The sequence below is a fragment of the Hyaena hyaena genome, unplaced genomic scaffold (genome assembly GCF_003009895.1).
Source record: "Hyaena hyaena isolate Hyena2069 unplaced genomic scaffold, ASM300989v1 scaffold_408, whole genome shotgun sequence".
Lineage (NCBI taxonomy): Eukaryota > Metazoa > Chordata > Mammalia > Carnivora > Hyaenidae > Hyaena > Hyaena hyaena.
In genome coordinates this window covers 1,126,004-1,139,090 of record NW_024081041.1, presented here as the reverse complement: position 1 = coordinate 1,139,090, position 13,087 = coordinate 1,126,004, and the positions used below count along the sequence as shown (strand labels likewise).

The 13,087-nt window shown below is 51.9% G+C and overlaps 1 protein-coding gene across 1 annotated transcript; it reads left to right on the top strand.

Moving 5' to 3' along the window:
* Positions 1-8,932: 8,932 nt before the first annotated feature.
* POU3F2 (POU class 3 homeobox 2) lies at positions 8,933-10,557 on the top strand. Its single transcript, XM_039252133.1, has one exon. It carries the CDS (start codon positions 9,086-9,088, stop codon positions 10,418-10,420), a length of 1,335 nt encoding a protein of 444 aa, XP_039108064.1. The 5' UTR covers positions 8,933-9,085; the 3' UTR covers positions 10,421-10,557.
* The last annotated feature ends 2,530 nt before the right edge of the window (positions 10,558-13,087 follow it).

Below are 13,087 nucleotides of genomic sequence, written 5' to 3'. Positions count from 1 at the left end.
GGCTTTTCACCGCGAAGTCAAGGAAAGCAGAAGAGATGGTGGGTGGACATTCCAACTCTGACCTCTGAGAAGGAAACCCCTGAACTAACTGCCTCTCCCCACCTTGCATTGTATTCCTGAAACCTGGAAATGAAAATGGAAATTGTTTGATATATGAGGAGACGTTATCTAATTAGGGCGTAAGAAATTTAATCTTTCCAGCATGCAGGTCAGATAATTAATGTTAATTTAACGCTCAAATTCTCAGTCATTAATTTTTATTCTCTTAAATGCAGTTTGGCAGGGGCCCCTGATCCATGGCAATGGATTTTACTGGATGTGAAAGCACACTTGGTCTGAGGAGTGACTCACCGCAGACCTTCCCTTCCCAATAACAAGATCACATCATGTATGCATTATTAAGCCACATAATTGAACGGTCCATAGTTTGCATATCAGACTATTAAAATAATGTGTTTTGCTTTTCTCTGAACACGTATTGTTCAAGCTCTGCGAATATGTGGCGATTCTGATAATTATCACCAAATTACTGCAAATGTTCTCTTCATTAACATGATTTCTTTCAAGCATTTTTAAAAATGTGAATGTTGTTATGAATTAAGGAACTTCTTACAAAGTTGTGTGAAGTGTGTGTGTGTGTGTGTGTGTGTGTGTGTGTGTATTTTAAGGGACTTGTCACTGGGAAGGAAAGGATATATTTTAAATGGAGGAGGGAGAAAAATGCTTTTGACTATATCTTTCAATGGCTTCCTCTGGTCAAATAAAAGTTTTCTCTCTAGTTGTTCAGGCAGCCTGTAGGCAAGAGAAAACAGAGAGAAGAGAGACAGAAAAAAAAAAGAGAGAGAGAACAGAGGGAGAAAAGAGGGAGGGGAGAGAGAATTTAAAAGTCACAGGAGAGTAAGAGAATTAATTTTTTTTAAGTCTCTACTATCCTGTCCCCATCTAGTATGGATAACTTGTCCCCACAAATAACCTCCGAACTTTTTACCTAACCTACAGTAAACTAGTATCCTCCCTCTTAAAAATTCCAACTCAAAAGTTTCTAAAGACAACAGCTCACAATTAACTAAATATTGCTGTCTTTCCCAGCTATTCTGCACTATCCTGTTGGGAGAAATTATAAGCCGTAAAGAGACTTTATTGTAACCTCTCCACCACACACAGTTGAGTTTCCAAAGTTGAATAGCAAGACATTAACACACACACACACACACACACACACACACACTACTGCAAAATAAGAGTCTCTTTTAAATGTGAAAATTTTTCATCCCCCCCCCCCATTTCTAGTGAAATTTCCCTTTGAGTGATTTTTAAACTTATAACAAACAGGTCTTTCTGCCGCTGGTTTGTCGCTCCTTCCCGGTACAGCGTCATGCAGCGCGCAGGTCGCTCTCCTCCGACGGCGTGGCGCTTCGAACGCCGAAAAGCTGCCATCAGCCCCAGTGAAGAGGGAGTTTCACTCACCGGTACAGTCAAAAGAGTTTGAGGTTGTAAGGTTTTTCTTAAATAAAAGACGTCACCTCGGATGCGAGTGAGGGGAGAGAGAGACAGAAAGAGAGAGAATGAGTTGTGGCTGGTGCATTCCGACCGCTCCAGCAGTAACCTGCTTGGCTGTTCTCTGCGGGGATGGATACCCCCTCCCCTTGCTAGGTGCCCGGATCCTTCGGGCCCCTCTGCTGGAGCCCACGGTCAGCTCTCCCGGGAAGGGGTGCCAGGCCCCGGGCGGCACTTTTATTTTGGCTGAGAGGAGAGAACGCTGCTCCCAGGCCCGAAGAAGGCGAACTGAGCCCTTCTGTTTGGATTTCCCTCCTCGCTATAGCAACCAGCAGCATCCGGACAAAAATGCGCCCTCCCTGGACAATGGCCCGGCCTCCCGCTTCTCGCCCTCGTCTTCCTCCACCGGATCGCAGCCAGGACCTGCCTAGGAGCTCAGTGGCTCAGTGGCAGGGAACGCCCCCACCCCCATCCCGCTCTGTTCCCTAGCAGTCCCTCCCGAGGTCAGGCCAGGGCTCTGGGACGCCGCAGCCCCTTTTCCCTACCCCGGCTGATCCCCCACGCAGGCCGAGGCCGGGACACCGAACCTCCTGGCAGAGCTCGCGAGCTCCCACAGCGGAGTTCTCCGCGGGATTGTGGGGGTGGTCGGATGGTCCTGAGTAGCACAAACTCCAGCTTTCTTTCAGGGTTAAAAGAAACAATTATTAGTATAATGCGCAGAGCAGATTACTCCCTCCCTCCCGGCCCCCCGTCCGCACACACTCACATTCACGTAAATATAAGCATCCTAAACCACGATCCTAGGCATGATCTCTGACTTTCTTTTACACTCCCAAGGTTAATTAGGTTCCCTTCCACGAACTGAGCTCCGCGCCTATTCATTATTCTCTCCCTCTGACCTAGGGCGTTAATATGATCAGGCCTGTGACTCGGCCGTGTCCTGTTTTCCTATTTTGCATTTAATGCTGGGACCCGGCTGCCCTAGATTACCATCGAAAACTCGAAGGAAAGACGAGAGGAGTGAACTGTTCTCATTGCTCCAACCTGCCTAAAGCTTCCTCTTTCTGCGTCGTTTTCCGGACAATGCCACCCTTTACATCACCGGGACCCACGTTCTGGAAGCCTACCTTCAAAAAAAAAAAAAAAAAAAAAAAAAAAAAACAACTTTATCAAGTCCAAACGTGCCTAGAATGACAGANGCCCTAGATTACCATCGAAAACTCGAAGGAAAGACGAGAGGAGTGAACTGTTCTCATTGCTCCAACCTGCCTAAAGCTTCCTCTTTCTGCGTCGTTTTCCGGACAATGAAAAAAAAAAAAAAAAAAAAAAAAAAAAAAAAAAAAAAAAAAAAAAAAAAAAAAAAAAAAAAAAAAAGTCATCCCCAACTTTATCAAGTCCAAACGTGCCTAGAATGACAGATGTAAAAGCTCAGAAACTCAGGAGAAAGTCCTGGGCCACAACTAGTGCCGCCGTGATTAGCTGCCCTTAAGAAAAACTTCGCTCGCGCGCAGCATCCCTCCCCCGCTGGATGCGGTCCCCCGGACACTAACAACACGATTGTTAAGTGCATTCGTACAATTTAGAAGGGATTTACATTCATGATCTGTGCAGCCAGAATAAGAAAACCGAAGTCCAGCCTCGACCAAATGCAGCCTTGTTCCCACCCCCCCCCTCCCCCGCGATCGAAACCCAGCCCTAGCCGTTGGACACCGCATCAGTGAAATTGTTAAGGACGTCCTTTCCCCGCGCCCCTACGCAGGTGTGTGTCGCTGCTCTCGCCCCTTGCCTTCAGCTTCTCAAATTATTCCAGAGCCTAAGAAAGGGAACGGACTGCGGCAAGAGCTTCATTTTCAAATGCTTTAGAGCTAAGGAGGTTTGTGTGGAAATCCCTTTAATTTATCAAAGAGTTATCACTCCCTCCTGATAGTCAGCCATCCACCTGCTTTCAGGCGGCTGGGGGAGGGGTGAGGGAAGGGGGGCCACCCTCGGGCTCCATTGCTAGCGAGTCACTAGTCCTTTAAAAGCAAAATTTCAGGAAGGGAACTAGGAGCCACCAATCGCCTCCTGTTCTGTTCCTGATATTTCAATATAAACAAGCTGTATTAACCCCAAATAGAATTTATCTCGTGCACTGATGGAATGTGTCCTTTATGCTTTCTCGCCTGTAAGGCCTCATATGCACCACTCAAAATTTAGCAGGCTTCCTTTGATAAATTACTCAAAGTAATCCCTGAAACAGCTAGACTGTCTGGGTGATGTGGTTTTAGAAGTCTTCAAACCGTGCCTGTCTATAAAATATTCACTTGCGGACTACAAAGGGGGGATCATTTTTAATGACAAGATTCAGAACTGGGAGTAAAGGAGGACGAGATTAATATCCATGAATTCAAATAATTTCATTTCACACACTGAACTTAGAACATTACATCTCCCTGGTTTACACAAGAGCGACGAAGCATCTGTATGTGAGGTGTGGCCCAACGTAGAGTTGCCAAGCATATGAAGATTGAGAGTTTCAACTTCCAGAAAACTTTTCCTTCTTGAAGACCATTTATGACATAGAGCCAGATGCACATTTAGCAACTTGTAAAATACAAGCATAGGCAGTAATTAATATAAATCTGTATGGGGTTTTTTAAATTGTGGTGACAATGTGCTGCTACATAATTAAAGATATTAATTTCTGTTGTTTTTTTAAGAAGCTAAATGTTTATTGTGTCTCTCTTAAGTACTGGCAACTTGAAAATGCATTTTCCATGCTCTTTATGAATGCGTCCCCAAGACTGCAGTTTTTGAAGCTTTCAGGAGGTTTCCATTAGAGCAGCCAGCTGCCTCTTTGTGTGGATTGGCTGTTTAAAGCTGTAGCTCTGAGGTGGGAGCCTCAGTTTTGACATTCTGTAGGCCCTTAGCAAAGAAGTTCCATTCAAATGTGTGGGAGCTCGCCACCAAATGAAATGTCATCTGGGGGCTAGAGGAAAGCAGAAAGCACGGGAATGAAGGACTGGGGCACTGGAGGAGGAAGCAGGGAAGGAAGTGGAGGAAGGGAGGACAGGAGGGAGGAATGGGAAAAGAAGCGGTTCAAACAACCCTCCTCCAAGGTGGATACATTAAAAAGGAGGTACCAATAGGCAATTTTCTCCAAGTTTAAGCCAGTTGTCACACCCTAAGAGATTTCCCTTTGTTTCCTGATTTCTATTATCATGAGACTACATAAATAAGAAATAAATTAAGATATACCATTGCATCTCTATTTTAATAACTATCCTTTCACCACAACGTATGGGGATGATGATGGTGGTTTTTCTGCCAAGTCCTGGTACAGAGAAATGAATAAATGCTTTTTTACCTATAGTGTGAGTGTGTTTAGTAGATGAATGAGTTAATAAATTAGAGTTCAAGTTAGAGTGCATGGACTGATACCATTACTGTTATTCAAGTGAAGACTTTGGGGGCCATGGGTTAAGGGGCCAGGCCCAGCTCAGTCTTTTGAGGAGCTGACAGTGTGGAGATAAATAGGGGTCTTTTCAGTTATGTTCGGATACGTTGAGTTGTTTCCTCCCCACGCAGTGCACCCGGGAAAGAGGGAGTCTGCACCGTTTCTTCAAACCAGTCCAGGTCAGGACACCCACGGAGTACAGCCCTTCCCGGGACCTAAGGGAAGGGCACGGGCTGGCGCCGTGGCCAGCATCTCTTCCTAGGGTGCTTCAAGCCTGTTCTCGCTGAAAGGGCCCAGGGGACCCTGCCGCCGCCCCCAGGCAGCGAGGCCCCGCTCGAACAGCCTGCTCAGCCATTGTCCTAGCGAGTGATCTCAGAGAACTGTGCTGGAGTGAGGGAGATATCAAGACACCTTGTCAGTTCAAAGCATTTTAGGGTTGTTTGAAATCCTCTCCACGTCAACGTAAGCAGCCTCTGTATTTGAACAGCTGCTTTGAACAGTGAAAGGGAATGAGCTGAATCAAAACCCGGAGGTGTCTCCCCGAGACACCTTCAACGCGCTTTTATGCGGGCTGCAGAAAGGCAGGCAGACCTGCAGACTCTGCCGTGGCAGGGTCAGCCGCCAAGAAAGGCGCCCGCGACGGTGGAGGTGGGGGGAGGGAGGATGAAGAAGCCCCCATCTGGAGCTAACCACCCTCCTCCCCCGAGAGTCCCGGTTCCCGGAGCCCCAGGGAGGAGTCGCGCCGGGAGACAGACAGGAAGCCGAGGCTACTCTGGACCCGGCGTTCGCGCCAGCCGGTTCTCCGGCGAGCAGCAGGGAGGCGGGGGCGGCGCGGGGGGGGGAGGTGGGACACAGAGCCCCGGTGCGCGCCCAGCCCTGCCGGCCCGGCGATTGGCCCGGCTCCGAGGTTGGGGGTGGGGTGCGGAGGCTGAGGCCCAGGGGTTGGGCATTGCTTTGTGTACTCCCGGGGATTTGCTGGGTGTATTAATCCGGGAAACCTACCCCGCTTGCCCTGTTGAGAACGTTTTCGCTCCAACGTCTGCCAGCGAAATGGGGGTGGGCGTGCGGGGGGGAGGGGGGGAGAGGCGGAGTGGAGTAGAGACCCGGGACCCCTACGTGGGATGGATATCAGAGTGGTAATCGCCAGCGAGGTCCCTTTGCAGACGGGAAGTTTTGATACACACGTGCAGCATATTCTTGACCCCACTCCCCAGTCGAGCGTCCAAAGCCTGGGGTTGAGGGGAGGCGGCAGAAGAGGCAGGTGGAGAGACTTTTAAACTGACTCCGAGCCCGGCCGCCTCGGTTCTCTCAGTGATGCGTCTGGAAACTCTGTCTTCCCTCGAGTGTTATCACCCCACGGGCTGCAAAGGGCCTTGTCCCCTGAGAAATGTGAAATCAAATCCAGAGGACAGCAGACACCTGCCCTGAAAGGGCGACGGAGGGGGGGCGGGGAGCAGGGATGAGCTGCTGAGTATTCGGACACTGCCCTCCCGGGCGGCTGGATTCTTCCATCTGGGGATCTCTGAGTTCTCCGAGCTGGGAGGCCGGGGGGCGGGGGTGGGGGGGGGTGGGCAGAGGGCTGAGGCCGGCCTGGATGGGACGCTGCTGGCACAACGCCCGTGCGTTCCCAAAGCCCCAGGAGAGCCGCGCGTCCAGCGCGGGGAACTCCGAGACGCTGTCGCGAGGAGGCGGTCCTGCCCGCCGCCCAGCCCCTTCGCTCCCAGTCGAGGAGCCTCCAGCGCCCGCCGCCGAGTCTGCGCGCTCCGAGACTAGGACTTTGTCATTTTTTCCTCGCCGGGCAAAGTTACGGGATTCCTAGCAGCCCCCAGGCGCGCGGCCGCAGTGGCTCCGCGCTTGCGCCGGGACTGAGCGCCACTCCGTGTGTGTCCTCGCCTTGCCGCGCGGGTGCGCGCGTGGGGGAAGCAGGTCCGTCTTGCTGGCGGCCTGTGGGCTCGCCCCTCCCCTAACCATTTCTCTCTCCCACACACACGCTCATAAACACAGGGCACGTGGAAATTCTCAGCCAAAGCGCCTTGCCCGGGCGGGTGCTCAACGTGGTGATTTATAAACAACTCAGCCACTCCCCAAAGAGCTCGTTCCTCGTTAGTCTTGATGAATTCTCTGGCCCGCTCCACTTTGCTGTCTAGATTAAGATGCTCGGAGGCCCCAAAGTGCTCCCCTTGAGCGTTGTTTTGGCTTCCTTGTCAAACCCAGGACCGCCGGCAGCGCCAGTGCTACACGCACAGGGCCAAGGGTGAGAGGTGGGGACGAGAGTCACTTTCCCTGGGGTCTTTTTTTCTTTTCCCCGGCAGCAACTTTTGATTCTCGCGGCAGTATCCGCGCCCTTCACTTGGCCCTGCGTGGTGGTCCCGCTGCCGTAGGCAGGGTCCGCGCCTGAGTCCCTCCCACTCGGCTCGCAGACTCCTAAACCCCGGGCAGGCACCTGCTCCGGGTGGCCGGGGAACTGACCAAGCGACGCGCTCGCGCGCAGGAGAGCGGCGCCGCGGTGTCCCCCTCCCGCAGTCCGGCTCTGGAGTTCACGGCGGAAGGCTCAGCTGGGAGCCTAGCCCGCGAGCGCCCGAGAGCCGAGTTAGCCCAGCCCCACTCGCTGGCGTCCGTAGAAGTTACTAATTCGGAAGCTTCTCCTGGCATCAGCCCCTTTTCCGTCACACACCGTTCCTCCGTTTGGAAGCAGCTAGCGGAAAAGTTGCGTCGAGAAGAGCCAGCCGCCCAGGCAAGCGCGCGCGCAGCCCCGCGTCCCGGCTCCCCGGGGCGGCCCTGGGTGCCGCCGCCGCCCTCGGAGGCTGCGCGCCCCTCGCCCGCGCTTCTGGAGCCTCGCACAGGGCAAAGGTCCGCCCGCCCAGCCTCCTGGCTTTCTAACCCCCAAACCGCGCGCTCCCCAGTGTGTTAATCGGACACACTTTCTGAGTTTTGTTTTGTTTTCAGTCCAGGCCGCTGCGCTGTCAGAGCAGGCAGTTCCGCGCCTTTACAGGAGTTTCTCCCTGGCGGGTGAGCGCAGGCTGAGCCTGCCTCGCGCGGGGTCCTCTCGCCCGGGGGCTGGGAGGCGCCCGAGCCTGGAACCTACCGGGAAGAGAGCCTGTGCTAGCGGCGGGTTGAAAGGGAGGAAAGGGACCTTTATTTGGGGCAAAAGTGTCCGCACATCCTGAAGCAAGAAGCACGTGGACATTGACATTCCATCCGTGGGGGTAAAGGAGACTTCAACAAGGGGACAAGTCTGGCCCCTGACTCGGCTTGAGAAACGCTGGTGAGGGTGTGTGTGTGTGTGTGTGTGTGTGTGTGCGCGCGCGCGCGCGCGCGCGTGTGTCCCAAGGTGACTAAAAATGGGACTACTCCTGGTCCTGCGACTCAGCTTTTCTTTTTCTCTCTCCTTCTTCACCCTCCACCCCAGCCCTAACGGGAAGGGACGGTACACCAACACACGCCCCCGCCACCACAACCCCCACACACCCGAGTCTTCCAAGTGGCTGTGGTCGGAAGAGGACCGAGGCGGCCCCCCCACCGCCGCCCACCCCCCGCGCCCAGCGCGTCTGCTAGGGAGACAGATGGGGGCGGGGCCCAACCAAGAGGGGCGGAGGAGCCCTGGGGTTGGGGCTCCGGGGTGGTGAGAACTCAGAGAATCTGAATTGGGTGGAGAGGGGGGACCGGAGGAGGGCTGAGCGAGGACTCGGCGCCCGGGGGGGGGAGGGGGAGGGGGCAGCTCTACGCCAATCAGTGGCGCCGGCCTGGGAGGTTGCTAGCGGTATCCACGTAAATCAAAGGGCGCGGAGCCAATGGGAGGGGGCGGAGGGGGCGGGGCCCAGGCGCGTGCCGCTGCGAGCCGGCGCTGCCAAGAGAGCGGGAGAGAGCTGGAGAGAGCAGGGAGAGGGGGGCGCACGGAGCTAGTCGGAGAGTGAGCGGGAGCAAGAAGGAGGGAGAGGAGGAGAAAGAGCGAGGGCGGGCGGGAGGCGGCGGCGGCGGCAGTAATAGCAGGAGCAGCAACAGAAGGCGTCGGAGCGGGCGTCGGAGCTGCCCGCTGGGGGAGAGAGAGAGGAGAGAGACAGAGAGCGAGCGAGCGGAGGAGCCCGAGGCAAAAAAGTAACTGTCAAATGCGCGGCTCCTTTAACCGGAGCGCTCAGTCCGGCTCCGAGAGTCATGGCGACCGCAGCGTCTAACCACTACAGCCTGCTCACCTCCAGCGCCTCCATCGTGCACGCCGAGCCGCCGGGCGGCATGCAGCAGGGCGCGGGGGGCTACCGCGAGGCTCAGAGCCTGGTGCAGGGCGACTACGGAGCGCTGCAGAGCAACGGGCACCCGCTCAGCCACGCTCACCAGTGGATCACCGCGCTGTCCCACGGCGGCGGCGGCGGGGGCGGCGGCGGCGGCGGCGGGGGCGGGGGCGGCGGCGGGGGCGGCGGCGACGGCTCCCCGTGGTCCACCAGCCCCCTGGGCCAGCCGGACATCAAGCCATCGGTGGTGGTACAGCAGGGCGGCCGCGGCGACGAGCTGCATGGGCCAGGCGCCCTGCAGCAGCAGCACCAGCAGCAGCAACAGCAGCAGCAACAGCAGCAGCAGCAACAACAGCAGCAGCAGCAACAGCAGCGGCCGCCGCATCTGGTGCACCACGCCGCCAACCACCACCCGGGGCCCGGGGCATGGCGGAGCGCCGCGGCTGCAGCGCACCTCCCGCCCTCCATGGGAGCGTCCAACGGCGGCTTGCTCTACTCGCAGCCCAGCTTCACGGTGAACGGCATGCTGGGCGCCGGCGGGCAGCCGGCGGGGCTGCACCACCACGGCCTGCGGGACGCGCACGACGATCCGCACCACGCCGACCACCACCCTCACCCGCACTCGCACCCGCACCAGCAGCCGCCGCCGCCGCCGCCGCCCCCGCAGGGCCCGCCGGGCCACCCCGGCGCGCACCACGACCCGCACTCGGACGAGGACACGCCGACCTCGGATGACCTGGAGCAGTTCGCCAAGCAGTTCAAGCAGCGCCGGATCAAACTGGGATTTACCCAAGCGGACGTGGGGCTGGCGCTGGGCACCCTGTACGGCAATGTGTTCTCGCAGACCACCATCTGCAGGTTTGAGGCCCTGCAGCTGAGCTTCAAGAACATGTGCAAGCTGAAGCCTTTGTTGAACAAGTGGTTGGAGGAGGCGGACTCGTCCTCGGGCAGCCCCACGAGCATAGACAAGATCGCAGCGCAGGGGCGCAAGAGGAAAAAGCGGACCTCCATCGAGGTGAGCGTCAAGGGGGCTCTGGAGAGCCATTTCCTCAAATGCCCCAAGCCCTCGGCCCAGGAGATCACCTCCCTCGCGGACAGCTTACAGCTGGAGAAGGAGGTGGTGAGAGTTTGGTTTTGTAACAGGAGACAGAAAGAGAAAAGGATGACCCCTCCCGGAGGGACTCTGCCGGGCGCCGAGGATGTGTACGGGGGGAGTAGGGACACGCCACCACACCACGGGGTGCAGACGCCCGTCCAGTGAACTCGAACGGGGGGAGGGGCAGAGCGCGGGGCTCCCCCTCCCCTACGGTCCATGGCCCTTTCCTGGCCCCCTTGTTCCCTCTCTAACTTCTGATTGTTCTTTTATTTTAATTATTATTTCCCCGTCCCTTAAAAAGAAAAAAAAAATAATAATAAGGAAAGCAACTAAGGCACTGGACTATCCTTTAAACGGTAGCAGGTGTAATGATGTGTTTTGACCTTTACAGGCTAGTACCCAGGCAATGGAGTGGAGTGTCTCGTAGAGAGAGTGAGGAGAGAGTGTGTAATAGAGAGAAAGAACGAGAGATGGCAAGCACCGAGTTAAATACCTGGCAAAACTAAATAAATTACCAAAAAGGGAAAAAAAAATCCGCCAAACCGTGATAAACACAAAACAGCTTCCTGATGCTCGGAGTTGGCACATGCTGCTGTAATGTGATGTAATGTGGATCCTCATCAGGAAAGAGGAAAAAATACACATGTTCTTTGATGTAGTCAAAATTTAACGACATAAATTTGCACTGCAAGAAAATTGAAGTTTACATGAACAAATTCATTGAACATATTTTTCTTTCTCCCACCGTTAATTTTGAAATTGCCGGGTTTTGTTTTGTTTTGTTTTGTTTTATTCAGCAGAAAGAGTTGAAGCCAGCTCTTGGCTACTCTCCATTTCTAACGTTTCTCCCCTTGTTCTTCCCACTGTTTGTGAACTTTGGTTACCTTCAGTCTTCCCCCCCCCCCCACCATACACACATTGGTGTAACATTTATTTGCTTCTTTTAGCAAAGCAAGAATGATTGGCTTCAAACAAAATAAATAATTCTCTGCTTTCAGGAAACGCGCATGGTCTCCCCGCTTTATCCAAGGCAAGAGTCCAGTTTGGAATACAAAAATGAGTCAAGCATTGGTTTTTTGTTACCAGCCACAAAGTAAACTTCATTTTCAGGCAGTGTTTCTGGGGGAGGTAGTGGAGGGGAGAAAAAGAAAAATCGATAGTGAGTGACTGATTGCTTCATTTTATCAGGCGGGCCCATTGTGAAAGAGCTCAGAGGAAATGTGGAGGTTAAATATATTTCCAGAGTCGTCCAACAGAAAGTGGCACTTTGAAGAGAACTAGGGAAATATATATCTTCAGAAACCCCTGTATAGTTCTCTGCCTTCAGTTTTAATAACTTAATTATAATGAGTTATTTGTGCTGACAGCAGCAGTTAAACTTTGTTCCTCTAATGGCTTTTTTTTTTTTAACATAAAGAAAATAATCTGGGAACTTAATGGTGTATGCATAGACTGTTTCTTACTACACAAATACCCACATGCATACAGAGAATATCTCCACTCTAGACTGGTTTTGTCTTCACTAGCTCATTTGTTTATCAAATCAAATTTAAGGTCCCACACCCTCTTCTCCTATAATTTATCACAGAAAATACCAGTTTGACCTGGACAGCTTTTCCCCCTTCTTTCACTAAGGAAGCCAAATGAACTGGGGGGAAAAAATGCTATTTTCTATCCTTCCTTTTCTCCCTTTGTTAATAGTTTCAAGTGCGCTTTTTCCTTATCTTGATGGAAAATGGTTAACTCCCATAACAAAAGACTCCACTGGGAAGTGTAGGTGAAAAAACTTCTAACTATTGAAAATAAATACCATTAAACTGTGACCAGTTAAAATATTAAAAAATAATCAGCACAAAAGGGCGCTAAAAGGGAAAACACTTTTTATTAATCTTAAAAGTTTGGGGCGCTTTTTTTCTGGTTAAGTATTAGGCAAATCTTTATTTAAAAAAATAAATTCTCAATACCATAAAATGATGGTTCAGCATCAGATTAGCATTGCACTCAGTAGTTAAGGTTTTAGGAAATATGCTTTATATTGTCTTTTCAAACACCTGTGATTGTTTCATTTTCAATGTTTTTGCAAGATAAATGATGACTTAGAATGGGGCATATTTATTTGCCTGTATTTCATTTCCCCCAACGAATGTCACTAGGAGGTGGGCACGGAGCCGCTGCTTCCGGGTGTGTCACACTGCTTGTTCCTGAGGTGTGGGGACTGGCCTTTAGTGAAGCAATGCAGAGCAGGGCAAATAGCCAACGGTTAAGGGAGGAAATGAATTTTCAGATTCTTATTACCAAGTGGGTAAGGTCAGACGCTGGAGTTCAGGGGACGTGTCTATAGCTCCTCTAACTCTCTTGGGTTTACTAAGACAAAAGTTACCACTGAACCTTACCACTATGTATATATGTTTAATATCTGTCTTTTGAAATGCAGAAATAGTTTAAATGTTTCTTTGTCTATTTTTCTTTTTTTTTTTTTTAATGCTACCCAGGGAAATATTTTCATATCATTTTTAAGTGGCCTGCCTCAATGTATATTTATTTCTTTTAAAGCAAAAAGGTTCTGGAAACTGTTTTTCTGTAGCTTTAAATGAGTAGATGAGCAAAATCTATATGGGATGTAATTTTTTTGTTCAGTCTCTTTAAAAAAATACTTTGTTTTGGTACATTTGGTTGTGCTTGTGGGGAAAATAAAAACGCAGAGATCCTTATATATTTATGTTAAAGTAATATTTTATTATCTACATAAAACAGAAATGCACAATACCTTCATAGTTTGTTCTAATTATTGAAATATCTTTATTTTATTTTTAAAGATAGTGCCAAGTTTTA

Excerpts from the sequence above, each read along its gene's own strand:
- POU3F2 (XM_039252133.1), top strand. The coding sequence starts at position 9,086 with ATGGCGACCGCAGCGTCTAACCACTACAGCCTGCTCACCTCCAGCGCC.